Here is a 27,863-nt window from a genome sequence, read left to right on the forward strand (position 1 = left end):
CTAAAACAGTGACTTACATATAATAAATATCTTCTTACGAATGAACAAATAAGCCCCTCAAATCAAAAACCTCAGCAAATCCTGTCAGTCTTCCTTCCAAAACATATCTAAAATCAATCTACATCTTTTCATCTCAGCTGTTACTCCTATTGTTCAAGCCATCAATATTTCTCTCAAGGGTGCATCCAATGTCCTCTTAATTGGTCTCCTTGCTTCTTTCAGCAACCAGAGTGATTTTTAAAAATGTAAATGAAATCATATCATGCATCCGTTTAAAAACATTCATGGCTTTACAACTCTGCTAAAACAAAATCTCAGTGCCTAAAATGATGCAACCTCTTATTGCCTGCCAATTCTCCCATGTCACTCCATGCCTGACCCTAAATTCTTTGGATCTCTCATTCTTCAGCTGTAAAAATAGTCAGTACTTCTAGGAAGACATAAGAAGCTATCTGTCCATTAAACTTTCTGTATCTTAGGTTCTTCAGCTGTAAAAATTGTATTCTAGGAAGGCATAAGAAGATACACAAACATTTACTGGACACCTGCTGTATGCCAGGAACTCAGCAGGGGCCCTGGGAACAGATATCTGAATAGGCTTAGTCTCTGCCTTTGAGAAGATCAACATATGAGTAAACAAACTACATAATGGTGCTATGAAAGCTATAACAGAGGGAAAGCTGAATGATGTGAGGTCAAATGGTACTGAATCTACTGGCAGACTTCAGGAAGGCTTCCCAGAAGAGGAGACAATGCTTTAAAAGGTCCTTATATAGGTTGTAAAGCACACTGAAAAAGCAAAGTATGCAAAATAGTATTATTGTTCAAATATAGTAATAAGTATTGGGCTTGTTTTCAGTGAAGTCTGTTTCATCACAACACATGATTAGGCAGAAAGAGCTGTTTGAGTAACCCGAATGTCTAGCTAACTTGAAAACCCATTTTGTTTTAACTTGCAAATATTTCTAAAATCTAATAATCCATTTCTTGCTTTCGTAAGCGTAATAGACTAAACATGATTGAATCTTTTCTTTCATGACTGCAAATAATAAAGTGCCCCAGGGTCATGTTTCTGCAAATCAACTACTGCTGCGACTCTGTAATGCAAATATTGAATATGTAGGAGATTGGGCATAACATGAAATGAGCTAAAGGCATCCAGGCCCTAGGAACTGCCATTGTAAAATTTTATGATACTAGGTTGTTTTTGTATTATTTAACTCTTTATCATTTTTTAAAACATAAATTGTTTGGGGATTAGAATTAGTTGGGCTGATTTTCATTACATTTATGTTATACATGTGTTTAGTTTGCCAGGGCTGCCATAGCAAAGTACCACAGACTGGGTGGCTTAACAACAGAAATTTATTTTCTTTCAATTCTGGAGGCTACAAGTCTGAGATCAAGGTGTTGGCAGAGTTGATTTCATCTAAGGCCTCTCTCCTTTGTCTTCTCCCTGTGTCTTCACATGGTCTTCCCTGTGTGTGTGTCTGTGTCTTAATATCCTATTGTAATAAGGACGTCAATCATATTGGATTATAGCCCACCCTAGTGACCTTGTTTTAACTTAATTACCTTTTTAATGACCCAATCTGCAAACAGAGTCACATTTAGAGGTGCTGAGGTTAGAATAGCAACACATGAACTTTGTGGGGGACATACCCAGCCTCTGATAACATGTATATAGTATATATTATATATTAAATGTGTGTTATATATTACATGATATACAGCATATATTATAAATATATATTGATCTATCTGTATAGAGAAATATATACATATACATATATATATATATATACGTGTGTGTGTGTGTATGTGTGTGTGTGTGTGTATTAGAGAGAGAGAGAGAGAGAGAGAGAGAGAGAGAGATTCATAGAAGAAAATCTATAATACTGAACCCAGGAAGTCTGCTGGTTGAGTATTATACCTTTTAGAAAGAAATAATTCATTCTAACTCTGCTATTTTAAGGGCATTTCCAATGACCTTTAACTCTCCACTCATCCCATTCTTGTCTAGAGAGACCACTTCTCAGTCCAATGCCCAATTACATGGAGTGGCCATGGCATCTGAACAGATCGTGAAATAGGTAAGATAAATAAAACTTCTGAATAAACATTGGTAGTAGTCCTGCCTGTCTCTAGGCAACTGTGGCAGTTCCCCTAAAAGATAAAAATGTTTCTTGCAGGGGGTTACATGACTTCTTCTATTTCTTTTATTAAACATTTAGAGCACCATGTAAATATGGAGTCTAAAAGCAGTATGATAGGATTAAATGAACATGAACATGGGTATTTAAAACTGTTTTTGTGACATTAGATAAACCTAAGTTTCTTCTTGTATATAATAGGGATAATATCTCACTCACAAGATTTTATTAAAATTCTATGTATTTAATTTTTTTATCTTTCAATTATAATTGGCATATAACATCATATCAGTTTCAAGTGTGCAACATAGTAATGAGACATTTATATAATTTATGAAGTGATCACCCCAATAAGCCCTGTACCCAGTTGACACCACATATAAATGTGATAATATATTTAAAACATCACACTTAGTAGAGAGTCTCAGAGATGTTAGTACCCTTCCTTTCTCCCCTAATCCAGTCTGGTGACTAAACCCCCACAGGCACAACTTTGTTAAAGAATATTCCTACGGTGCTGCAAATCAGGGGTAGCTTAACTGGAGTCTTCCACAGCTGGAACAGAGCAGCACCAAGTAATGATATTCAGTGTCCAATTCATCAACCTCAGAGACCAGTGGTTGGTACTATGATAGATACATTGCATAGAAAAATTACACTGTAGTGAAGTCACTGATGAAGATATTTATATTCTAAAATTGCTTTAATCAAAAAATGAGTTAAGTATCTTCATATAATATAGGTGTTAAATTATAATTCAGTTGAAAATGATATGATTTCTAGATAGATGATATAGATACATAAAAGCATCTTGTATTAAAAGAAAAAAAATCATTTCATTTATTCACAGGGGGAAAAACACTAAATTGTCTTTGATAGTTTCAACCTTGGCAATATTCTGTTCTTTTTATTCCAGGAACTCTATCACTTCATCACTTCACTTTTCTTGCAATGTAACTGGGGTAATTCAAACGTACAAGTACATTTCAATATAGTTTCATGGCAGTTTTTTGGCCTGTCATTTCTTCTCTGGTACTCACGTTTCATTTCATTAAGTATGAAGTTACTTTATGGTATGTTTTAAGAGAACCCAAGCCAGCTGTATTTTAGAAGTGTGAGGGGAAACCTGAAAGTGATGTGTTCTTTCTCAATCGGATAAAGCACACAAAGCATGTTTTTTTAACATGTAGTCTTTGTTCCCTTTCCTATCCCAAATTTACCACTCCACACGAGGACACCTGAAAATACTGTGCTAAGAAAATGCAGCACATAGTGATTCTATCTGACCAAAGCTGCAAATATAGATCAATCATGCATATCTTAGGGCACTGAACTCAGCATTCCATCCCTTACAGACAGGGGAGAAGGTATTAGGAGTGGCTGCCTTTCCTCAGGCTTCCAGAAGACTGCCTTGGAGAGATGTGATAAGAAGAGGACTGAGGAACACTAAAAAGCGGTAGGCCTGAGGAGAAAAAAGCTATAGTGATATTTTGAAATTCTTTATTTGCCCAACAATGACAGCTGCATGCATTGATTTCTCAAAGTGAAGCACACAGTCTCTGGCATAGGTTGGTCACTAAAAGAGTATTCAGAAGCAAGTCTAACTTCACAAACAAAGAGATTGGGAGATCATACTGTCATGGCAGGGTTTCAGAGGCAAAAATGAAGCTCCTAGTTACTTCCAAATCCTACTTTACATGCTTTCTTATACTTGAGAATTTGCCACAGGTAATTTCCTTTTAGAGTAAGACTCTGTTTAAAAAAATATATATATACCTATAAAAAGCATTACTCATTTCTGGTTCCTCTGTGCTAAACTTGTCATAGATGAAAGAGATAGAGAAGGGTTATTAATAAAAACTTGGATTTGAGGTAGATGGAACAAAAGAGCGTAATTTAAAGTATTTGTACTTTATGGGTTCTTAGGCTGACAGTGATTGAAATCTGTAAAGTCTAAGATTGACACATGAATGTATAGATAAAAGATGGTTTTAGAAGGGTCATTAATGAAACTGTCACAAACCAAGGATTACCATCAATTCAATATATGTTTGTGTGTGCATGTGTACGTGTATATATGTGTGGGCTTCTGATTATCCATGTGTTCATGTACGTGGGTGTTGTGTGTGTGTGTGTGTGTGTGTGTGTGTGTGTGTGTGTGTGAATAAGAGCATCGGGAGAGAAGCAGGAAAACATGAAATAGAAATAAAGTTAAAAATCTTTTCCCTGAGTAAAAAGAAAAGCTATAAAGGTTAGGGCATGGTGGGGGTGGTGGTAGAACATTTATCAAAAAAGATGAGAGAACACTAAGCTTTGTAAGTAATACAAAGTTGGTAAGATGTGGGAGAACTGTAGATTGACAGCCTGGGTGATAGATCACATCCCAGAAAGTCATCATCTCCTGGAAGGCCTCAGCTAATTGTTCGAGTGAGGCAATCATACTTTGCAAAAGCTTCACTTGGCATTTTGAGTATTTTTGTTTGTTATTCAGCTGAATTTATGTTTTTGCTCTGGTTTATTATGGGATCTCACAAGTTGGCCTGCACAAGTTATAGTTCATTGAGCTAGTTAATTATGATGAAACTCTGGTGTGGACGGTAAGAGTCAGGACCCTAAAACCTATAAAAAACAATCATGGTGTGAAGAAGGGAGTGCTTTGGATTAAAAAGTGCATGGCATATGCATAGCAGCAGTGAAGCACCAATTTGAAGGAGAATAGAATATTTTTAGATGGCCATTAATTACATACATGTATGAAATTAAGTAAATTTTAACACTGGCAGTAAGAACCAGACTCCGTCAAACATACACGTAACTGAAGGATCTAGTTCTAAATGACGGTTTGTATAGTAGCCACCATGAAAAGACAAGGTCAGTGGTGGAGGTTGAGGGGACTTTGACACAATAGAAAGGCCTACATCACCTATAAAAACAGTGGCATTATAATGTTGGAACAAGGGGAACTTAGTATAAAGAAATTCATATGGAGTGATCAGAAGACTAATGACTAAAAGAAAGTTAAAGGAAATTTTTCAAATTCTTAGCTTATGATTTTTTACTGAGGTGGACTCTTCATAGTTTCAATATCATCCTGGCCCATAAACCCAAAATATGTGTTTTATAGAATGCAGCATTCTGAAAAGATTTATATTTCTAGAAAGCCTAGTGTGGGACATTATAGCACTACTTGCATGTAAGACCAGCACAGGGATATAATGTGGATTGTATTTTGAAACAGTTAAGCCAATATATTTCAATCCTCAGTAAGTCCTACTTTCTAATATTTCAGAGCTTCTCTATCAAAAGAGGCTTGGTTTACTTGAACATAGGAGTGAAAACAATATAGGATGGACACAATAAAAGGAAATTTCCTGTCCACAGAAATGAGAGAAATCTGCCCTTCCAGCCAAAGAGTACTGGAAGTAAAAGAGAAATAGAAGAAGAATGAAGAGACCCGACAGAAAGAATCTTATTGCCTTACACCACCAGGGTCCACTTGAAGAAGGAAGTGGTGACATATAGAAATGACCAGATAAACATGAAGGCATTCAAGCATATCAGGGCTTCTCTGACAGTAGATCAAGAGAGGTGGCAGGTTGTTCCTATAAAAGAATAATGTCACAGCTTTAAGGGCATTTGTAGATGGATGTGATTAGGTACAAATATTGAATCAGCTCCAGATACTTCTTAGAGAAGACATTGGTAGCATGGGACTGTTGAGACATGAGTGGGAGGAAGAAAGGCAAATGGAATTCATAACCAAAATAGAACTTTAAAGGTCAGACAGGATCAATCATACTTCAGCCATCATTGTCCACCGATAAGGCTGAAACAATACTCCACAGCAAAAAACCAGAGACTTTCCTCTCTATCATCTTAAAGTTAGGCAAGAAAGTTAAGACAATGGATGAGAGAGGAAGATCTAAAAAGCCAAACCACCTCCAATAGACAGACTTAACCAAATAAGATTGAGTCCTCCAAAAGTAACCAGTTAGACCCAAAGCCTCAGAGGTATGGTTAACCAGTAATTTAAAATTTTGTGATGATCCCCCATACCTCCAAATCTTAGCAGGTAGAAGTAGGCTCATAAAGACAGCATCACAAGTTACAGATCACAATATAATCTGACTTCTTTGCACATCTGCAATATATTTGAGATACCACTACACAGGGATGGGATTATATCAGTAAGTAAAACAAAAAGGTCCACAGTTAGAATTGTATTCTAAAGCTAGAACTCTGGTCATACGAAAGGTGTGGTTGCTGCAGCCTTGAGGTCTATCTAGAAGTAGGCAACAACAGAATATCCTTCTTTAAAAAACTGAAGTTTACATAACAATTTGGGAGAAGGCCTCTCAAATTGTTAAAAACAGAGAGGGTAGATGGCCGCCTCCCCTCTCTTCCTGATCTAATAAGGAAACAGTATTTCAAAAATTGAGTCTTTAAGTACATATGAAATGTTTATAACAGGACATCATTTTAGAGAAGTATGGGATCTTAATCCACTCTATCAACATGACTTATCCTTGATGATGTTAAGGTTGAATACATAGCCGGAGTAACATTTGTCAGATTTCTCCACTGTAGAGTTACTTGTTTCCCCTTTCCATAGTCCACTCTTTGGAAGCAAGTGACAAAGTCAGACCATCCTGAAAGGAAGTTAAGCTTCACTATTGTGAAAGAAAGAGAAGAATATCTATATAAATTATTTAAAATTCTTCTATATGGGGGATTTCTCTCTTCTTCCCCATTTATTTATTCAATAATTTATTTATATCAGTATGGGGTCATGAATATTCATTTGGTGATCTGGATTATAACCTAATATTACATCATTTATTTTGTTGATTGAATTGTTCTAACTTTGGCCGTCGGGAGCTCTTTCAAGTTGACTCTTATGTCCCTTTGACATGCCTCCATCAATTTGTTTTTGAATATTTCCTTACTTTCTGGCAAAACAAGATGTTCTTTTATTAGAGAATGGCAGTAGAAACCAAGATCTAGGCACTGGGTATGCTCATTACTACTGGAGTATCATTCTAAGATCTCTCAGCACACAGAACTAGGAAACATAGGTATGTATTCTAACCCACATATATAAACATCTAAAATGATTCCTGTAATTATCTGTCTCTATATAAAGCTAAAAATGATTTTATAGTAATATCTCTGACACTAACCTAGTAGCACATTGTTCATTGTAGCCTACCCTTCATGCCCCCACTTTGCTCTTTCACAGTAAAAAATCTGGCTTCCATCAGCCACTATTCATTTATTCATTGGTTAATCCCAGTATTCACGTAAAGCAGGCTCAGAATTGTTAACTCACATCCCATGAAAAATCACTTTACCAACTAGAACACAGTTGCTTATGTCTAGTCCCCTTTGTCGTTAGTCTTTCAGTCCCCAGTCAAAACACTATTTCCCGAAGTTATTTAGATCAGCTTCTTTTTTCTCCATTTTTCATGTTATTAAATACCTTGCCAAAGCAGTTTCTAATAGCTGGATAGTGTTCAAGAGAATAAGCTAGCTAAAACTAACCTTTCCTTAGGATGTTCCTTTGAGTAGCTTTAATCATTATTCTAAGTACTTCGTGCCTGTCCCAAAACATAGATAACCTGAGACAAAGAAATAGGCTACCCAGAATCATGGAATATTAGAATGCAAAGAACTCTGGATTTCATCTAGCCTATTCTTACAATCAACGCCAAAATAGTCTCTCCTTGGCAAATATTTTCTGAAGAAACATTGAACTCGCTACTTTCCAAGGAACAGTCAGTTTTTAGTTAGCTGTAATGTTTAATACCTTCTCACTTCTAGTGTCCCCCAGTAAAATGCCGGGATTTTGTTGTGGTTTTAAGTTTCAGCATTTAGAACATCAATTGCAATCTTTATTTTCAACCCCACAAATATATTTTAAAAAATTAAGTTCTTAAAACTTAAAAAAGATAAGACATACAAGAAAAATAGCAATTGGCTTTTCATATGAGAACTTAAATGAAGCTTCTGTTAATATATCATGCTTTATTGGCATAGTAAACTATGGATTTTACATCTTTTTCTTGCCTAATTCCTGTAATTGAGAGAAAATGATATACAATTACATCAATTTAAACTACACAGAATGTTCTGATTATTACTATTGGCTTACAAAAGCTATTAACTCAACATATCCAATCATCAGCGAATTCTTTTAGTTTGAATTATATTGATTTTTTTTTTAATGGGGTATTAGAACATAAGTAGATAAACTCAAAGGATTCTTGGACTTATGTCTTTTTTAAGTCAACCCAAATCTGTCTGCAAGGAGAAAGAAAGGGATAGAGCTAATATATATGTGAAAAATATGACCAATCATTGTTAACTGTGTTAAATGTCTTACAATAAGTGAAGCCGCTTAATGCAGTATGGTGCAGGCTCTGAAATCAACCTGCTTGCACTCGAATCCCAGCTTTGCTATTTACCAGCCATGTAACCTCTCTAAGTCACAGGTTTTCATCTTTAAAAGAACAGATAATAATTATAATTATCTCATAGAGTAGTGGTGTGAATTAAATAAAACAACAGCTATGAAGAACCCAGTCCTAGGCATACAGAAAGCACTCAATAAATGAGTCAATTCATAATAGAATTATCAGAATATTTCAATAGTGAGGCAATAACTGAAAAGGTAATATGGTTGAGAATCACATAGAAATGACTCAAAGCTAATGCTAATTCCTATGTGTAGGTTTGGGCTCCTGCATTGTTCACATGCAATATTCTGTGTAGAATAATAGCTACTTAGAGAGCAGAATTATTCTTGGATTAATCACCATAGTCTGTCAATAACTCAAACCTATAACTGGAAAGGTGACTGTAGCTTTGTACCAGACTTATTCAGAAAGGACTCCATTACAGCAAGAAATATGGTGGGCCGAACTACACAGAATCAGGCAAAGCAGCAGGTAAAGGTAAAAAGGTGCTGAAATTGTTTCGATGCCTGAGATAAGGAGATAGTAGACCTGTATGTAGGACACCAGACTATACGATATCTGTGCATTCTGAAAAAATATATTTTTGTTGTTGTTGTTAAGTGCTGGTCTTCTGGAAAACTTCAGACTCTATTACTATGATAAAGAGAAACAAAGAATGTGTTTCTTACCATGCTTAGCCCAGCATCGTATGATGGCAGGAGTAATACAGATGAGACAACCCCAAAAGGAGGGAGAAGCCTTGAGGGATAAAATTTGGGCTACTCACAAAAACCCTCCCCAAAACAACTTTCTACTAAAAAATATGGAGGTTCTAGTTTTGTTTACCAAGGAAGATTGTACTTATTTATTCTGGCATCAGCAATTGAACAAATATTTATTAAATAGCTAGTAGGCCCTAGGAATACTAAGCAAAACAAAACATGGTATCTTTTCTCAACTCGCAGTGGGAGGAGCATAATAAGAAAGCCACAAAAACACACTTTCAAGTCATTGTTGGGAATAAAGACCTAAACTGTAAATCTCTATCTCTCATTGGACATTAGAGAACTTCAAGTGTCTTTGACTTAATCCCAGGTGACTCAACGTGGGTCAACACTGTCGCTTGCCTGGTTCTGAATTCAGAGCCTAGTTACGATCAGCAGGCTTTGGGCAGTTCCTGAGAAGCAGTCTAATATTTTGGGGTAAGTCCTTGTGTGTACTTGCTCTAAAACCCCAGTCCTGTGACAAGATTCTTAATATCAGAATAAAAGGGTGTCTTGTTGCCAGTTACCCATTTGGACCTGAGAATACTGACTGCACCAATTTTCCTATGAGTACTCTTGCTATTTGCTAGACTTCCATCATCTGAAGGTTCTACTTTTCTGTGCTGCTTCTTGACCTCTGATTTCTTCAAGGGCCTAATTAGAATCCAACTTCCTCTATGATTACTTCCACGACTACCCCAATTCTCTTTGGTCATGTTCTGTTTTCAAATGGAACTCACAGTCAGTATGAGGTAATTTTTGGTAACAAAACATCTCAGCATCTGCCATTCATTGTACTTAGGTGAGTTTTGATTTGCCTAAATCATCTGCATGGTTGTGGGGCTGGAATCATGACACATGCTTCCTTTATCTTCTACAATTCTAGCCCAACATGGAATTTATTTTAGGAACTCATTGAATCCTCGCTTAAAATATTGCTGAACTATGTAAAACAAATGGGACAGGTTTAAAGAAGATTGGCAGACAGCATCATTTACTTTTCAAAATTTCATTGAGCCAAAGTGAAAATGTGTTACACTGAAAATAACTCCAATTCCTAAGTGTATTATAAGAAAATATTCATACTATATGATGTGTTGTCTAAAGCTCGTCAAATCTTGAAAGAGTTCTAATAAATCTTAATCAACAAATGAATAGATTTTATTTTAGAATATGCATCTAAAAATACCTTTGTGAAACAAGTTTTCCCTTTTAGATTAAAAGAATCTAAGAAGGCTTGACAACTAAATGTGATACATGTTTCTTTACTAAGCTCTGAGCCACATTAAAACAAAACAATCTTTTTATTTTTGTTCTCTTTCTTTGCTATAAAAACCAAAAAAAAAAACAAATAAATGAGAACAACAACAACAAAAACCCCTAACATTACAGAGATAAATGGAAAGCTTTGAATAAGGTCTAGAAATTAAAGTATTATATCAATGTTAATTTCCTGATTTTGACAATTGAACTGTGATTATGGAAGAGAATGTCCTTGTTTTAGGAACCACAGTTTAGTATTTATTCTTTTCTAAAAGAAAAGAGGTTTAGGAAAATGCGATGAAATATCCTTTCCTAAAAGAAGGGCATTCTCTCACATGACTGCAGTCTATCAAAATCAGGGAATTAATACTAATACATTATTAACCATTATATAATTATATAGTGAGAGAAAGAAAGTATAACAAAGCAAATATCATAAAATGTTGCCAGTTGGGGAACATGGATGAAAGATATACAGGAATTCTTTGTATTATTCTTATAACTTTTTTGTAAGATGAAAATATTTGAAAATAAAACCATTAGATTTATGACTCAAACTAGTAAAATATTTAAAGTATTATTTTGCAGAACATGCTGTCTAGGCTGTTCAGGCTGCTATAACAAAATACCATAGACTGGCTTAGAAACGACATAGATTTATTTCTCACAGTACTAGAGGCTGGAAAATCCAACATCAAGGTGTCAGCAGATTTGGTGTCTGGTGAGAGCCTGCTTCCTGTCTGATTGATAGCTGTTGCCTCTCTGTGTCCTCAAGTGGTGGTAGGGGCTAGGGAGCTCTCTGGGGTCTCTTTCACAAGGGCACAAATCCTGTTAAGAGGGCACCAGCCGAATGACCTAATCACCTGCCAAGACCACCAAATACTATCATGTTGGTGATTGTTTCAACACAGGAATTTTGAGGAGACACAGTCAGTCTGTTGTACATGTTTTATGCAATCTCTCCTACCTTTAAATTCTCATAACATTTCTCTTTTACCTCTTGAAGCCTGTGTTTCATGTTTTGATGTGCGGTGTAGGCATGACAAATCCTTCCCCCACTCTGCTCCCAACCTCCTAGAACTTTGTACTAAAGTACAAAGCCCTATACAAAGTAAGTAATCAAACAGTACATATTTATAATTTAAAAATGAAAAGAAAGTGCCTTTCTAGAGTATTATTATGATTCTAAATAAACACTTGAAAGGCTGTGCATTTGCTAGTATTAACTGAATATTTTGTCAAAATATTTTATATTTAAGAAAATAATACAATGTTTAATACACATATGAAAAAGTTTTCCTTCATTGTTTGACTTAACATCAAAAACGTTAGAACATTACTTTTCAACTATGTCTTTCCATAATTGCCCACCTCAAATAAAAGATGGCCTGTCAAAGTCACCATGCATGATTAACTTCCAAAACGGTATTGATTTATACAATAGAAGTGTGACAAAAACTGAAATTCAGGAAAATTGATGACAAGAAACTACATGGAATAGAATAGGAGCAGAGATGACACTGTAATTGGCAAATAATGAAATGAAGAGTGTGGACAACCCTTTTAGAAAAACATGACCTGATGAGGAAGAGAAGTGGAAAGGGATACAGTTATTGATATATGTTTCTTTCCTAGAATTTATCATTGTTTATAATTTTTATTTGTTTAATTATTTCTTTATTTCTTTCTTATCAATAGTCTAGTTGGTGAGAAAGACAGTAAGTCTTACATGAGGGCAGGAATTATGTATACAGAACCTAATGTAGCATTCCTAGTAGAATCCTCACAGTCTATAAATATGAATGAATGACTGAATGAATGAGACAAGCTTGCATTTTTTTCTGACTCAATAGTAAAGCTCTGTCCAGCTTACACAAGGAGATAACAGCTCTTATTTCTGGAATGTGGGTCACTCATACACCCAGCCACTACAATCAGATTTTATTTAACCCTTCATCTGATCTATGATACCTGCCTCTATTTTCTACCTCTAGTTCATCAGAAAGCTTCCTAAGTGCAACAACAAGCATCGAAGCATTTTAACCTTCACAATAATCAATGCATCCACACCTTCTTCTAAAGAGAGAAGGCTTTCACAAAGGGAGCACTGGCCAACAATAGGAAACATAGAAACAGGAGTTCTGAAAACAAGAGCTAGTGTTACAGAAACAGTACTGCTGCGGGTAGTTGATACTGGATCTTGGTGAGAGTAGCAGTCTGATCTCAGATAGAAATGGCTCATCGATGGAAACTGTCACAGGCCTCAACTTGTCTTGGATGAACCCTCCCCTGCACTAGGGAAACTGAGGGAGGTGGCTTAGCCTTATTCAGTGGATCACAAAATAAACAAGGATTCATGTTAGATAATGGTAAAAGAGATTCCCTGTAAAGAACATCAGAGTATTAGTTACCAGGAATTCTGGTTTGGAAATCAATCAGTTATGAGTTTCCAACAGTGACTAATGTACCACAAAACTGAGTTTGTGAATCATCAATCTCAGAACCAGAAGAGAACCATAGTGAATCATGGATAGTAAACGGCCATCTGTACCTTGACAACACTGAGAATTTGTTCCCCGATTCAACATGCAAAAAGCTGATGGATGGTTATGATTAAAGTGATTCAAATAATGGCAGCTATTCTGATATATTGTCACTTGAATAGAAGATCTTAATTCTAATAGGCAGATTTTAATCAAAGCACACAAAAACAAACAGATTTTTTTTTTTAAAGGAAGACCTGATGCCAGCAAAAAACACTATCTTAGCAGCATTCTATTCTGAGACATTTGCATTATGGCCACTGTAAATATTTGCAAGATGAAGAGAAATACAACCAAGGTATTCTACCAATGGTCACTTAAAGATGTGGGCAAATGACAAGAGGAAAGATACCTGAGATTTTTAACAGGTCGAGTGATAGAAATATTTGTTGTTTTGTTAATAATATGAAAGGCTTAAATTTTTAGTCTACTAAAGAGGTTGAGAGTGGGGCTTGAATCATGAGAAATAATGAAAAGATTGGCAGACACTTCCCACTCCGCTGAAGTAAATCAAGTCATTAAACTTAGTTAAATGTTGCTTTCTCTCTTCTAGAATTTATTGTTTCTATTTTAAATCAGTGCATTTATACTGTGATATGTGAACTCAGGGATCTTTGTAATCATGATTTATACTTTAGAAACTTAATAAGTATGATAGGCTTCATAGCTCAAGGGAGTATTCCATTCAACCAGCAAAGTTCAGATTGAAGAAGAATAACTCTGTTTCACCAATAACTGTTACACAGAAAAACTAAGCAGTATTTCCATGCCCTTATTAAATGGCTTTCTTTCAAAGATTTATAAATCCAAAGGTTGTTTGTAGGCTCAATGTTGTTATCACAGGCTACAGAAATTAGAATGAAGGTCTATAACAGCATGGTATTACTTAAGTAATTTAAGACCAGTTTATTTAATTATTTTTTGTTAAATTTCACTTGTTTTTAAGAAATAAGAAAAAGAACCTAAGATAAAAATTTTCAGGGTCAGTATGGGGATAATGGTTGCTTCACTACGGTTCTACATCCCACAGTATTTTAATGAACTTTCTAGTTGCAGACAGAGCACATAATTTGTGGGTAGAACAATAATTACCAAGATTATTTTTTAAAGTACTGAAAAATAAATATTTCTAAATTTTTTGCAGAAAAAGTAACTCGAGCATTATTAATCTTATAAAAAGCATCAGTTAATCACAGACTCAAAATACTTTTAGTTATCCTTTTCGATAAAGTACTCTACCTGAAGAAATTTAAAGAAATATAGAAAATGGTAGATTTGATGGTCCTCAGCAAAGTAATTAATTTAACAAGAATGCACTTAATAATTCCTGTGTGTCAGGCACTGTGCTAAGCCCTAGGGACACAGTAAGTAAGATGCTATTCCTGTTCTCAGGTAACATGATACAGGCAGAAAGATATAGAGAACTTCATCACCATTTTGACTTTAATACAATCCTGTAAACTTTAAAAGGTACTTTAACTAAAACCTGATACACTCTTTATTCTCCACCTTTCTACTAAAAATGTAATTATGTAAATTTTCACTACAGAATTTAACTTAAGAGGCTTTATTCAAGAACTTAAGAGGCAGCAAGTAATATTAAATGAGTACCTTCTCTTGAAAAAAAAAAAAAGGACATGCTCTGAAGAAGACAAATCAATAAATAGCCAAATCAGTAAATGTATTTAAATTTTTATTAGGGAATATTCATTTTTAAATGTAGATGTCTCTCCAGTCTTCTCTCTCACCTTCTGAGAATGCTCACTGTTCCTACGTCTCTTTTCTTAATTATTCATTGACCCAGTACAAGTCTGATCTCTGGGAGTAACATTCCAGAAAATGATTCTTGCCAAAGCCACCACTCATTGTCTTCTTAGAGTTAAATCCCATGAACACTTTGGATTTTTATCTTATTTGGCATATTTTCAGCATTAGACTGTTGACATTGCTGTCTCTTGATATATGTTCATCACCTGGCATCTATGACACACATTTTTTTTCATATTCTTCATTCTTTCTATTCATCTTTCTCTGTCTTCTTCATAGTTGCCTCTTCTGCCTGTTCACAAATAAAAAAAAAAAAAACTCTACAGCTTTTATCCTATCAGATCTTTTATTCTTACTCTACAGCCACTCACTTTACCTCAAATAACAACTATATGAGGGTAAAAATATAAACCAAAATATAAATATTAGTTATATTTCTGTCTCAGATCTCTCTCCAGATCCATATTTAAAAAAACTGCTTATTAGGTATCTCTATAAGCTCATCACCTCAGCTAACATATTCAAGTCTGGACTCATTATGCCCACCAAGACCTCCTCCTCTACCAGGATTTCCCACCCTTGTGAACAGTATAATCATCTGTTCAGTTGCCCAAGCCTAAACACTTAATGCTGTCCTTGACTTCTGCCTCTCCTCACTCCACATACCTAACCAATCACCACATTTCCTCCCATCTGGTTCTTGCTTATCTTAAGAATACACTTTGGCTCTCTTTTACAAAACCATCTGTGGAGCTTGCTTAGCACCATGTCGCAGTACCCACAGGTTAAGCCATGATCAGAAGAGGAGGAAGTAGAAATAGTAAGTGTAGTCAGAGGTGAGAGAGAAGATTAGAAGAACATCTATATGTAGAAATAAATATTCCATACCCATTGTTGGTCTTGCTTCCCCACTTTGTATTGCTCATTGGACAGAAAACTATGTTATCAGAGTCCTCATTTTCTCTATCAAAGTTGAGGTCTCAGCACCATGGAGAACACCTGGTGCTGAATAACAACAATCGTAATATCAGTTAAAATAGCAATAACTAATATGCACTGGTAAGGACTGAAAGCCAGGCAAGTGTCTCAAGATTCTGTGCTCTAACCACTCTTTCACATTGTACTCAGCACTTAATAAGTTTTAACTTAAATAACTTAATAAAAACAAGGTTTGTTCCTAATTCAGCAAAATGTTATCTAGAAGGCCAGAGGAATATGTTAATACTCAGGCACAAATTTCTCAGGCATAAATACAGAATTTACTTTTTAAATGAAAATCTCCAAAAATATGATAATACAGTAATTCAACAACACAATTTTTTCTCACTCAATGTGAAAATCCTTCTATACCATCCCTGAAAGATCATCTTGCCTTTGCAGGAATATTTCTACTGATGGGGAATCAGCACTTCATTAGGCAGATTTATTCAACATTGAGAGGCTCCCATTGTTAGGGGATTCTTTCATATATGAATCTAAATCTGTTACCATGTGATTTACATTCATTGGTCCATGTCTTAGTCAATTTGTGCTGCTATCACAAAACATCACAGACTGGGTGGCTTAAAAGTGATGAAAATTTATTTATCACAATTCTGGAGGCTAGAGAGTCCAAGATCCAGGTACAGCACGGTGAGGGCCCTCTTGGTTCATAGCCAGTGCCCTCTCACTGGGTCCTCACATGGTGGAAAAGGCTAGGGACCTCTCTGGAGCCTTTTTTATAAGGGCACTAATCCCATTCATGAGGGCTCCCACTTCATGTCCTAAGCACCTCCCAAAGGCCCCACTTCCTAATACCATCACATAAAGCACTGGATTTCAACATAGAGTTTTGGAGGGCAAAAACATTCAGACCGTAGCAGTCCATATCCTGCCCTCTGAAGCAAAGCAGACAGAAATAGTCTCTTCAACATTTTAATCTTATAATAGAAATAGCATTATAGAGCTGAAAAGATCACATGGAATAACAAAACACATCCCTTTTGCATAAAAGAAAATGGAAACATAGAGTAGTCATATAGGTCATACACCTTGATATTGGTAAAGCTATTTACTAAAACAGTTTTGACTGACATTGCCTTTGATTCTTAGGTCTTCATTACTTTACTGCATTTTATTATTATTTTCTTATTATTATGTTACTCTCCCACACCACGTATATTCAGATAATAATCATTCCTTGATTAGCACTTCACTGTCAAAGTTATTTTGTTAGACTTTAATAATGACCATGTTATTGGAAGCAGGAAAAACAGCAGCAGTTAATTTGTTTCCTAGATAAGATTTAAGGTAATTATGACCAAACGATGGCCACCTGAATCATTACAGCACTAAAGTACTTTCTATAATTTAAAGACACTAATCATCCAAAAAAATAAATGATAATCTTCTCTATGCATCAGAAAGGAATAGAAGTGGACAGTATTACACAGGTGCACACAACAACACACTATTAACATTTTGTTTTCCAACTTCTCGCTGAGCATCTAAGTAATCGCAGACTACAATTTTTACTAAATACTTCACCACTAAGACACTTGGATTACCATCTTCCCTGCCTCCATCATCAGTTCCCTTGCCTTTTTATTTTCAGCCCTTAAACCAGAAAAAAAAAGTTTTCTGTCGTGGTGCCACTCCACGTCTTGGGATCAATTTCTCTGCATATCAAAGGGGCTAGTTTATATTGCAATACCAAACAATCCCTGACTCTCAATGGTTAACATTTACAAAGAATCATTTATTTCATTTTATTTTATTTTATGCAAGGCAACCCTTGGTTGACCTCACAGATTGCAAGGACTTTGTCAGTTTACAATCCTTTATTTTTTTATTTTATTTTTTACACCTAAAGCACCTGGTCTTCTTAGGTGCAAAGGATCATTTCTTGCTTCCGGCACAGGTCTGCTGTGTTGTTAAGGATGCTTGCTTTATCCTGGTCATTAAGGGAAACTGAATAAAGAGGGCTCCAGCTAGACATAAGCTTCTACAGTTGCTACCAAGAAAAGAGTTCCCTTCAGTGCTTCTCATTGACAATTAAATGTTTCTTCCTAGATATGACACATGTCATTTTCACTCACATTTAATCTGGTCAAAGCAAGTCATGTGATTAAAGGGGTAGAAATATGTAATTCTGTTATACGTTTGGAAGACAAAGAACTGGAATATTTTAAAGCCTTAATGATCACATCTCCCAATACCTTCCGCCAACTCCTCTACTAGAAGGGTGTCTCCCCCAAACCTTTTTTTTTTTTAAAAAAGCTAAGCCCTTAGAAAATATCATCCGTAAATGCTTCCCATCAAATGCATACAAATTGTACCTCTAGAGAGAAATAAAATGGAGACAAGAGTCAACATAAATATCATGCTACTTATTTTCTTGCATATCTGCTCTTTAATTTCAGACACAAATGAGTGAAATGGTTTTTGGTAACCCCTCTGAAAAACAAAATAGTGCATGGCATTCACCTAGGATTTAAATTTTTATCTTTATTCTTTTTAATTATCCAAAGAGCTGAGAAAAAGGATTTGAATGGAAAGACTGTCAATATTCTTCCCTTCCTCTTTAGTATTTTCAAATACAGCTACAATTTAGTCTCCTCTCAGACATAAAAACCCATGTGCTATAGCTTTATCTTTGCACAATTACAGAAAGAAATGCAGAGACATCTATCACTAAGAAACAAGGAAGGATTCTGTCACGCAGTTGCAAACAAAAGAGTTTCCGACAGGCATTTGTGAGTTAAAGCAGCAACGCATTAAGTAAAAGGCAAGTTTACTAGAACAAAATTCCACATTGTGCTGTACATAATCACATTCCAACTTAGGAAAGCTTTCCTCTGCAAAATTTTCTTTCCACCATAGATTTTTCGCCCTAACCTCTCTTTCCTTAAATAGGCCAAATCCAAAACAAACACCTCTTTCTAAGTGAGTGATAGCACATAGTATGCAAATACTATTTTCATTTCATTTAAAACCTTGCCAATGATTTCTGTATTTTATCTCCTAGAACTAAAAAAAAAAAAAAAAAAAACCCAGATGCCTTTATCCTAGCTAAATCCCTTTTATCTGAAAAGTATGAACAAAAAGGAGAATTTCTTTGCTTCCCACATAATTACCATATTCAACTTTTTGTATCATATTTTCCTTTTTAACACCAAGAATATTGTTGTCAAGATAATCTAACTATAGAAATGGATAAAATAGAAAAAAATATTTTAAATGACATTTAAATACTCCTCCAGTTATTTTATGCTCTCCATGATTTGAAATAGTACTTTCAAAATGTAACAATAAAAAAATCATCTGTCATAATTATCTTCTATCAATAATTACACAGAAACTGACTATAAGAATAAGTGTGTTTTAATTTATTCTCCATTCAAAAAATCTATTTGTTAGTGACTAAATTATTTGAACAACATTTAAAATATGCCTTAGATTACCCATTGAGGTTATATTATCACATATGTCAAAAGTAAACCCATTCGTATAAAAGAGATTGGTAATATACAGACTTGAGTAATAACATTCCAGGAAAAATGTACTAAGATGTTCAGGAAAAATCTAATATGATTTCCTTTCCTCTGAGACAGCAATTGCAATTAACAGTAGCTAATCACAATAGCAACAGAGGACTTCAGATCACTATACATGGCTCAACTTTGCAAATATATACTGTGACCTCGTTAACTTGCCACACTGAACAATAACCAATGGGATGCCTTTGAAGATATGTTAATTAATACAAAATATCTGTCAATATAGTAAGTATACATTGTTTTAAAAGAGATCATAAACACTTTTATTATTACTCTATCTCCTTATATACTATATTCTTAAAACTCCCGTAAGAGAATTCTATAGGTGAAATGATTTTCCAGAATCTCAATTCTTATGTATCACCTTACCTAAAAAATGATTAAAGATAATCATTTAGAAATTTGCACACAAATGTATCTTTTGTTCTTCTCAAGGCAGTCTGATGTAATAATTAAGAACTGGGGCTCTGAGGTCAGAGGTCTATGCTTATAATAATAGTACCTATCTTATTGGGTTGTCAGGGTGAAATGAGTAAATATATAGAATGGTAAGTACTTGGCACAGTACCTGGAGCAAAACGTATCTTCAATAAATATTTGCTATAATATACTATGTACAATATACTATAATACTGTATATTATTCAGAGAAGTTACATGGGGAACTAAACAGGAAGAAAATATGAAGTTTAAATACACTGCAAAGATAGACCACACTTCACTCATGAACACAAGATGTGAATAAATCATGTTCATTTCTATAGCATTATTGAAAAATATACTTTTGTATACCTGCTAAAAATTGGGTTCAAAATGCCACATATCTCTAGCAATATTTAATGATAGTGCAAAGATACAAAAATAGCTTAGGGTGTATATTTCCCAAGTACTTAGTTACTATGATTTTTGTAGCATGTACATAAAAACAAAACAAAACAACAACAACAACAACAACAACAACAAACCTCAGAATCTAATCCAGGTGAACATGGTGGAATTTACCAGGCAAAAAAATATCACCAATTACAACTTTCCTGCACACTACTGTGCATAACGCTTCATGTATCAGGTGGAATCACTGTGCTTCGGCAGGTCACAGAGCCCAGTGAAAGTGCCCTTCTTGCTGTCTCTACATTCCTATCTGTTGTGTCTAAACTTGTTTGGGTGCACATAAATAATGGTTACTCCACTAAAAACAAAGTTCTCTAAGACATGAGCTGTTTTCTTAATTGCAATGATGAGGCCAAAGAGCTAAAGGAAACTATGTAAAGAAGAAATGCAAATGAGCCAGATGTGATTCATGAAGAGGTTTCTTCTCTGTACAAATTTTTCAAAGAAAATTATAACATGGTAAATATATTGGAAATTTAGCATTTACTAAAGATATTTTTATATTATATTTCATTGATGAAAATTATAGCTTATTTTGCTGAGTCAAAAACCTACTTACCTTTGATGAAATCTATCCATCACTATATTATAAAACACATCTCTTGTAAAAGTATATGAAACAACATGTAAGCAGAAATTAATTCATAAAATACTGAGGATATTGGTTTTAATAATTTTAATGGAGCATAGTATCCACCGATAATGCCTCTCTTACCAGAATAAAATGATCCTAACATTTCCTTTCTTCCAGAAAGCTCTTGCGGATTTTCCCCAATCAGGATAGGGTTTGTCCTGAAGCATCATGTCAGTGACCTGAAACAAAGAAAGAAACTTATTTAGGACTTTCAGAAATCTTACATTCAGGTTTAACTATGTAGGCAATTTACATTTTACTAAAAATAAAATATGTATGTATCTGAACATGAGAATGCATACAGAGATAAAAATTAGAATATATGTCCTTCAGTTAAAAACTTTAATAGTTCATTTGACTTTACATAGTGAATGAGCATATTTAAGGCCATTCAACATGTCAAATATTGAGATTGTTTTCTACTTGTCAATCAAGATTAGCTTATAAAAGAAGGTATCATTAAGATACCATTTGCCTTTCTATAGAAACTACATATATAATAAATAAAATACCATATTCTTTTTAACTTTGTCTAAATAGAAACTCCAAAACCCAAATATTTCCTAATGTGTCTAGATTTTTACCTATAGCACTAGTCAAAATATTACCTTCCCTTCTCTCTTTTTTTTTCTTCAATGATATGTGAGGTATGATACTTGAACCTGATTTTATGGCATATTTATTCTAAATTACCTAGCATTCTCCCACCTCTTTGCCATCAGTAATTCTACTCCCTCCAAAAATGTTCTGCCTTTTTCATGTGCACAGATTCTTCCAGTCTTCTGAGGCCTAGGTAAAGTCATGTTACCATTCTTGTGTCTTCATTGTTCCCTTCTGATTGTAGTTGTCACATGTCACAGTCCACCTTCTATCTTACTTACTTATGTATTTTTTTCTCTACAAGGTTTTAAAATTCAAAAAGGTGAGATTTATCTTTGTATCCCTTACAATATCAAAGAATCTTTTACATAAAAGACTAAAATATTTGCTCAGAGAAGAAATGACAAAATGAATTAGGATATAAATGCTTGCTTTTAAAAAGGCATTAACAAAGTAAATTGCTCATGGGTGACATCCCATATTAATAGTTTCAGCAAATGTCCAAAGTATCATAAATTGATGACCTATTATAAAAGCATCTTTTAAAACTGATGGGAATAGGGAATGAATTTCCTTTTCTAATAAAAGAAGACTTGTTTGCATACATGTACACACACAAGCTTTTTTTTTCCTAGAAAATTACCTTCCCTTCAAGAGAAGAGAACATTATGTTTTTAATTAATAATGTTCAAATTCAAACAAGATAGAATCAAAATTGAGAAAACTGATATGAAATGAGATAAACTGAATAGAGTAATGAAGAATTTTATCATCCATTAAAATATATTTTTCTTTTGACCTTAAAGCTTAACATTTAAGCGGAACTTTCAACAATGGCTTGACCTGGAATGGATGAGATTTAATCATTTATGATGATAGATTGTGATTCAGTAGGGAGTCCTTTCTGGATCAGGGACCCTTTCAATCCTACCGGACTTCCCACGGAAGCCTCATCAATTCTCAAGCAAGCCCATTTCGTTGTGCCATGTACATCCAAGAAATGGTCTCTGGAAACGTTCATTGGCATATCGATGTTTTTCACCTGCTCATTTAAGATGCAGTCAGAACAGTGGGTAAGGAGCCTAGTCTTCAGAACATAGTCAATCTTAATTTGTCTTTATATTCTTTCTAAACATCATTTCTAGGAATAGAACTCTCCAGCCTCTTTGGTTGATGGGAATCAAAGCAAGTTCACTGACTTTCACTGTGTAAGACTGCAGATTTGTGCCAGCTCTGTTTAATTTATGGTCTACAACAATTTTGTGTAATGTGACTTCACTGTTGATTCTGAAAAGATTCAACAATCATAAGGAGTTTTAATATAAACTCTCAGTTAATTTCTTTAAACTGTTCATGACTTCATTAAGCATAAATGTAACTGATATTAAGAATTCAAAAATTTAAAAAAACTCGTTCTATTTTAAAAGGAAACTTGTTTATTGATAATTTTCTCATCTATTTATTTTCTTCATGACACATTAAAATGATGAGTTTATTTTCTCAGACTGATACCCATTATTTGGATCTTCAAACAAAAAAAAATCATAATGTTTATCAAAATAAACAAAAGGAAGATGATAGAATAAAAAGTAACCATGAAATAATGAGTTACATTGTTACTAAAACGAATGGAAAAGTAGAAACATTTAAATCCCATATATTCTTGGACATAAAAAGAGTTTTATTTTATAATTTCACTTGAGGAAAGATCACTGTTTTTCCGAATACGACAATTTTATCCACTGTTCCTTTGCCACCTACTTAAAAAACGATCTTGTGTAAAATTTTATTTTTATAAAATTTCAAGGTTAAGTAAATAAATACTTAAATATTTCACATTTCCCAGCTTTTTAAAAGATTTAATTAATTCTGTTGAGCAATATTTATCTTGTACCAGAAAGAGTCTGCGTGGTAATAAATATTTTCAAGGAACAGAATGATTACTGGGTAGATTTTATTCAATTTTCAATGTTTTCTCCAGGGCACTTTCTGGGAAATACTTATTATGTTTTCTAGAAGGAGGCAATCTGCTACTATATGACCAATTATTATAGCAACATGTTTGTAAAAAATGACATTCAAGGATAAAGGATTTTCCAAGGAAAATGGCGAGATGAGGCACAAAACATTTTTTCTGATGCCGGACAGCTGGTCTTTATCACCTCCAGCTTCCAGCTCTTTATTTTAAGTCATATCATCAGATCAATGTCAGGTCACTGCTAAATTGGCAAGAGCAGAGACAGTCATTAAAGGGATGCATTCAATAAAGAAAAATCCAATTACCTTCTGCATTAGAGAAATCAAATTCATTTCTGGTGTTAGTCAAGGACAGTCTTTGTAGGGAAAAAAAATGCAGTCAAAGGAGGTTGGAAGATGATGCAAAAAGTTTACTGTGCAGCATACACACAGTATAAAACTTGTTGATGTTTTTCCCACTGGAAGATTATTGAAATTTGAAATTGCAGGGTTTTTATTTTTTTTAACTGAAAGCAGTTTGTTCAATCTTCAAGTCTCACGATCTTTCTTCTCTACTACATCTTTGCACAAAACTTAGAACTTCATGATGGCCCTTATGAAGTTGTGCCTTGTGAGATAGTCTTCACTGATATACGATAAGTTATTTTAGGGTGTGGGTATTGTGCAGTGTGAATGAAAACATGCATGTTGAGATTTAAACATAGCAAATGATTGTAAAAAGCAACTAATCACTACAGGAATCTAAGGGAAAACTTTGCTCCTCTATAAGTTGAGACAATAGTATATTGTAACCAAAATGGCTACAGGAAGATAGCAATGATAACAGTAGTATCTTACATTTGCTATAGAGCTTCATGGCTAACAAAACTCTTAGGTGTACTTTTCTTAATAATTGTCATAGCAACTTTCTAAAGTAAGTCATTATTTTCCACCTTTTACCAAAAGATAAAGAGAAGTCAGTGAGGTTAAATAACTGAGCAGGGTCATCTACCTAAATGTGTTGGCATGTGAATCGGTCCTGGAGCCAGAATGCTTGGAACCTAATCCTAGTTTTGCTTCTTATTACTTCTTGATTTGGGGAAAGTAATTAATCCTTCCGTGTCTTGGTTTCTTATTCATTATCTACGGGCATACAATATCTATTAGCAGGTGTTATAATAATTATTTATGTCTTCGAGATCTGGAATTTCTACCAAATTATTTTATTTCATGTGACTATTGTGTTAAGTAACTGGACTTCAAATCCAAGGACGTAAGCATCATTCTCATCTCTTCTATAAAGACTATCATATTGAACTATTAGAAAATGATGAAGATACAGTATAATGTTAAAATATGTTACAATCAAAAATTGCTATTAAAAATCAAAGGAAAGGGAAGCCAGCTACTGAAAGCTACAATAATCTAAGAAGGTTTCACAGAGGATTTCTGTAACATAACTGAACATTAATTTGTATCCTGTATCATTATCCAATTTTGCCAGTCTAACCTTAGACTGATTATAGCCATTTATACACAGGTACTACATATACAGTACCTATTGTCTCATTTGATATAATTTTATGTTAAGCATGTTATATAAATATAAAATATTAATTTATTAGGGATATAAGGTCATAATATAATAACAATAACTATGGCTACCTAGTGCATCTCTTGAGACAGCTATTAGTGGAGTATCATTTAAAAGAAATGTGTTATTAATAAATAAGCATATATACATTAAAGATATTAATAAACAAACATATACATATAATTTTGCCTGTTATTTTGCAACTTCTTTCTATTTAACAACATATCTTAAATATCATCCTATATCACTACATATAAAGCTATGTAAATAGTTACTTTTTTTATCTTCCACCATACCTTTTTATGTGCATTCTTCTAAAATGTAAAAGGTTTCTGTTTTTTACTAATTATTACCTCTATAATTAAACTTGATCTAATGCATATATTTACTATTTGTCTATATTTTATTTACTCCTGATTATGAGCATTGACAGAATTATTTAATTTCTGCTTCTTCTCCCTCTGCTTTCTTCTCCTCCACCACACTGTACTTATTATATTATTTTCCTATTAATTTTGAATCTTCAAATATCTTATATCTCTATTTTATTTATTATTTTTAAATGATATCATCTTTCCTCATCTAAAAAAGATGAGAAAATCAGAATATTATAGTTTCTTACACCATATATTGTTTCCAGGTTGTTGGAGTTTGATGATATTTCTATATTTAGTCTATAATCAGAAGCCGTGCATTTCTTTTAACCTTAATCCTACAATTCCTACAAAAGAATTGACTAGATACTCTTTTCTAGTACTTCTGCTAGAGTTTTCCCACTATTTACAATGCTTGAACTTAGTTCTATAATACATTCTGCAGGAAAGTTCAGGAGAACAGTACAACCTCCAATCAAATTGTTTGTTTTCTTTATACTCAATCAATAATTAGGTTGAGTATAAAATTTCGAGTCACATTTTTCCCCCTTAGAATTGTAGGCATTGCTTCACTTAACATTGGTGGAACTTGATCTTCATCTGAATGATGTTTTTCCTGGACGAGCACTCTGCAGGATACTCCTGCTAAGGGGTTGCAGGGCCCACTCTCAATCAACACATCCCATCTCTATTGTTCCAGGCCTTTCACAGAGCACTACATACTTTGGAGAATTGTCCTTTGCCAACTTTGCCTAAGATCTGTAGTCACCATGTGTCCTCTTAGCATGGTCCTGAAACATAGTTGACTGTCACTATATTTGGCAACCCTCCATCACAGATGGTGCTTCAGAGTTAGAGATGTCACTGAGTTTTATGTAAGATAAAGTTAACATCTCTGATCGTTGTTCTCCATGTTCTTTTTGGTTGATTGCCAAAATTTCTTTATTTTAAAACAAAAATTCTACATTTGCTGTTTAAAGTAATTATTAAAAAGCTTGTTTACAATGTTATGTGTTGATGGCAATATGAGGTCATATAACTAAAAACAATTACTACATCTGTGATATCTTGTCCCCTTTTTTAGCAGTACCCATCAGATGACCTAAATAACATCCAAAACTAGCTTTTAATTCACAATGTTTTAGATTAATCTCTTCCCTAAATATAATTTTGTTCAAAATAAAATAAATATAATATGAAATTTTGTAGAAAGTTGAACATAAAGCAGTTTCAGATTTTCCGAGAGATAATTTTGAGGAAGAGTTTTGCTTTACATTCAGAGTACGTAGTAATATAACATTTTAATTAGGTTATCTGGCTACCCATATTTATTACATAAGTTAATTGTGTCAAGTATTTAGTCAAGGGAATGTTAAGTATTCTATAACAGCATTTAGTAGGTAGACTTTTCATCTCTTAAAGATAATAACGATGTTTTTCCAATTTGATAGTGTCTCCTATTTCATAAAAATTACAGCAAAATATTCTGTTAACAACAGACAATATTCATAAATTTCTATAATCACTTCCTAAATACTTAAAGGGCCTTGTAATTGTTATCACGACCAAGATTTTAGTTTGTTTGCTTTTTAGTTTCTTGTCCACTTAAAGTTAATTGAGACTCTTAGTGAAATATTGTCCCATTGGTGTAATATTCTTTTCCTGACTTCATTAACGCCACTTTTATTTAGATTTCATTAAGGTATTATAGGTAGACATCAACTGTAGGAAAATTCTTCAAACAGAATTATAAGCCAGTATTTGACACTTACTAAGGCAATTAACACCAAGTTTTTAATACTAAGTTAACCCATATTTTGGCATGTGCACTGAAATTCCCTGTGGTGGCTCACTCAGGGGCAAGATGGGAAGATGCAAATTTCCTTTAATTTGTAAAAGCAGACTTCATGTTTGAAGACTTTTGCTTCCCTAAGAATTAGGGTTCAGGATCCACTGATTTACTATAGCTGAAGCCAATATCAAAATGAGTGCACTTCACATACCCAGGCCAAGAGAAGAGACTGCTTATCATTGTGAAAAACATGAGCACTGACAGTGAGTTACGAACCATTCATCACAAACCAGGAAATGTCAGCACTTAAATTGGAGAGAAGAATATGGTGAGCAGGACTCCAGTATTTCATTAAATTGTGTATTTTATTTCTCTGCTTCTAAGCAGGTTGCTATAAAATCCTTCTTCACACAGCAGCTATATAAGCCCAAATTCCTCCCAACGTCGTAACTGCAGTAAGCAGTCTGACTCCACTTTTTTTTTTTTTTTTTTTGATATTTGACTGCTAACACCTTTTAAGCTTCACTGTCTCATCTTCCC

The 27,863-nt window shown here is 34.1% G+C and overlaps 1 protein-coding gene across 7 annotated transcripts in view; it reads right to left on the reverse strand.

Annotated features, from left to right (window-relative positions):
* TMEM117 (transmembrane protein 117) overlaps positions 1 to 27,863 on the reverse strand; it is a 375,263-nt gene that overhangs the window by 106,205 nt on the left and 241,195 nt on the right. For all 7 annotated transcript variants that reach the window (XM_016146458.2, XM_036236513.1, XM_016146459.2 and 4 more), the window contains one exon: positions 21,089 to 21,186. In XM_016146458.2, coding sequence (XP_016001944.2) covers positions 21,089 to 21,186 — 98 coding nt within the window. The remainder of the gene's footprint in view (positions 1 to 21,088; positions 21,187 to 27,863) is intronic.

The sequence above is a fragment of the Rousettus aegyptiacus genome, unplaced genomic scaffold, assembly GCF_014176215.1.
Source record: "Rousettus aegyptiacus isolate mRouAeg1 unplaced genomic scaffold, mRouAeg1.p scaffold_m13_p_2, whole genome shotgun sequence".
NCBI classification, from domain to species: Eukaryota; Metazoa; Chordata; class Mammalia; order Chiroptera; family Pteropodidae; genus Rousettus; species Rousettus aegyptiacus.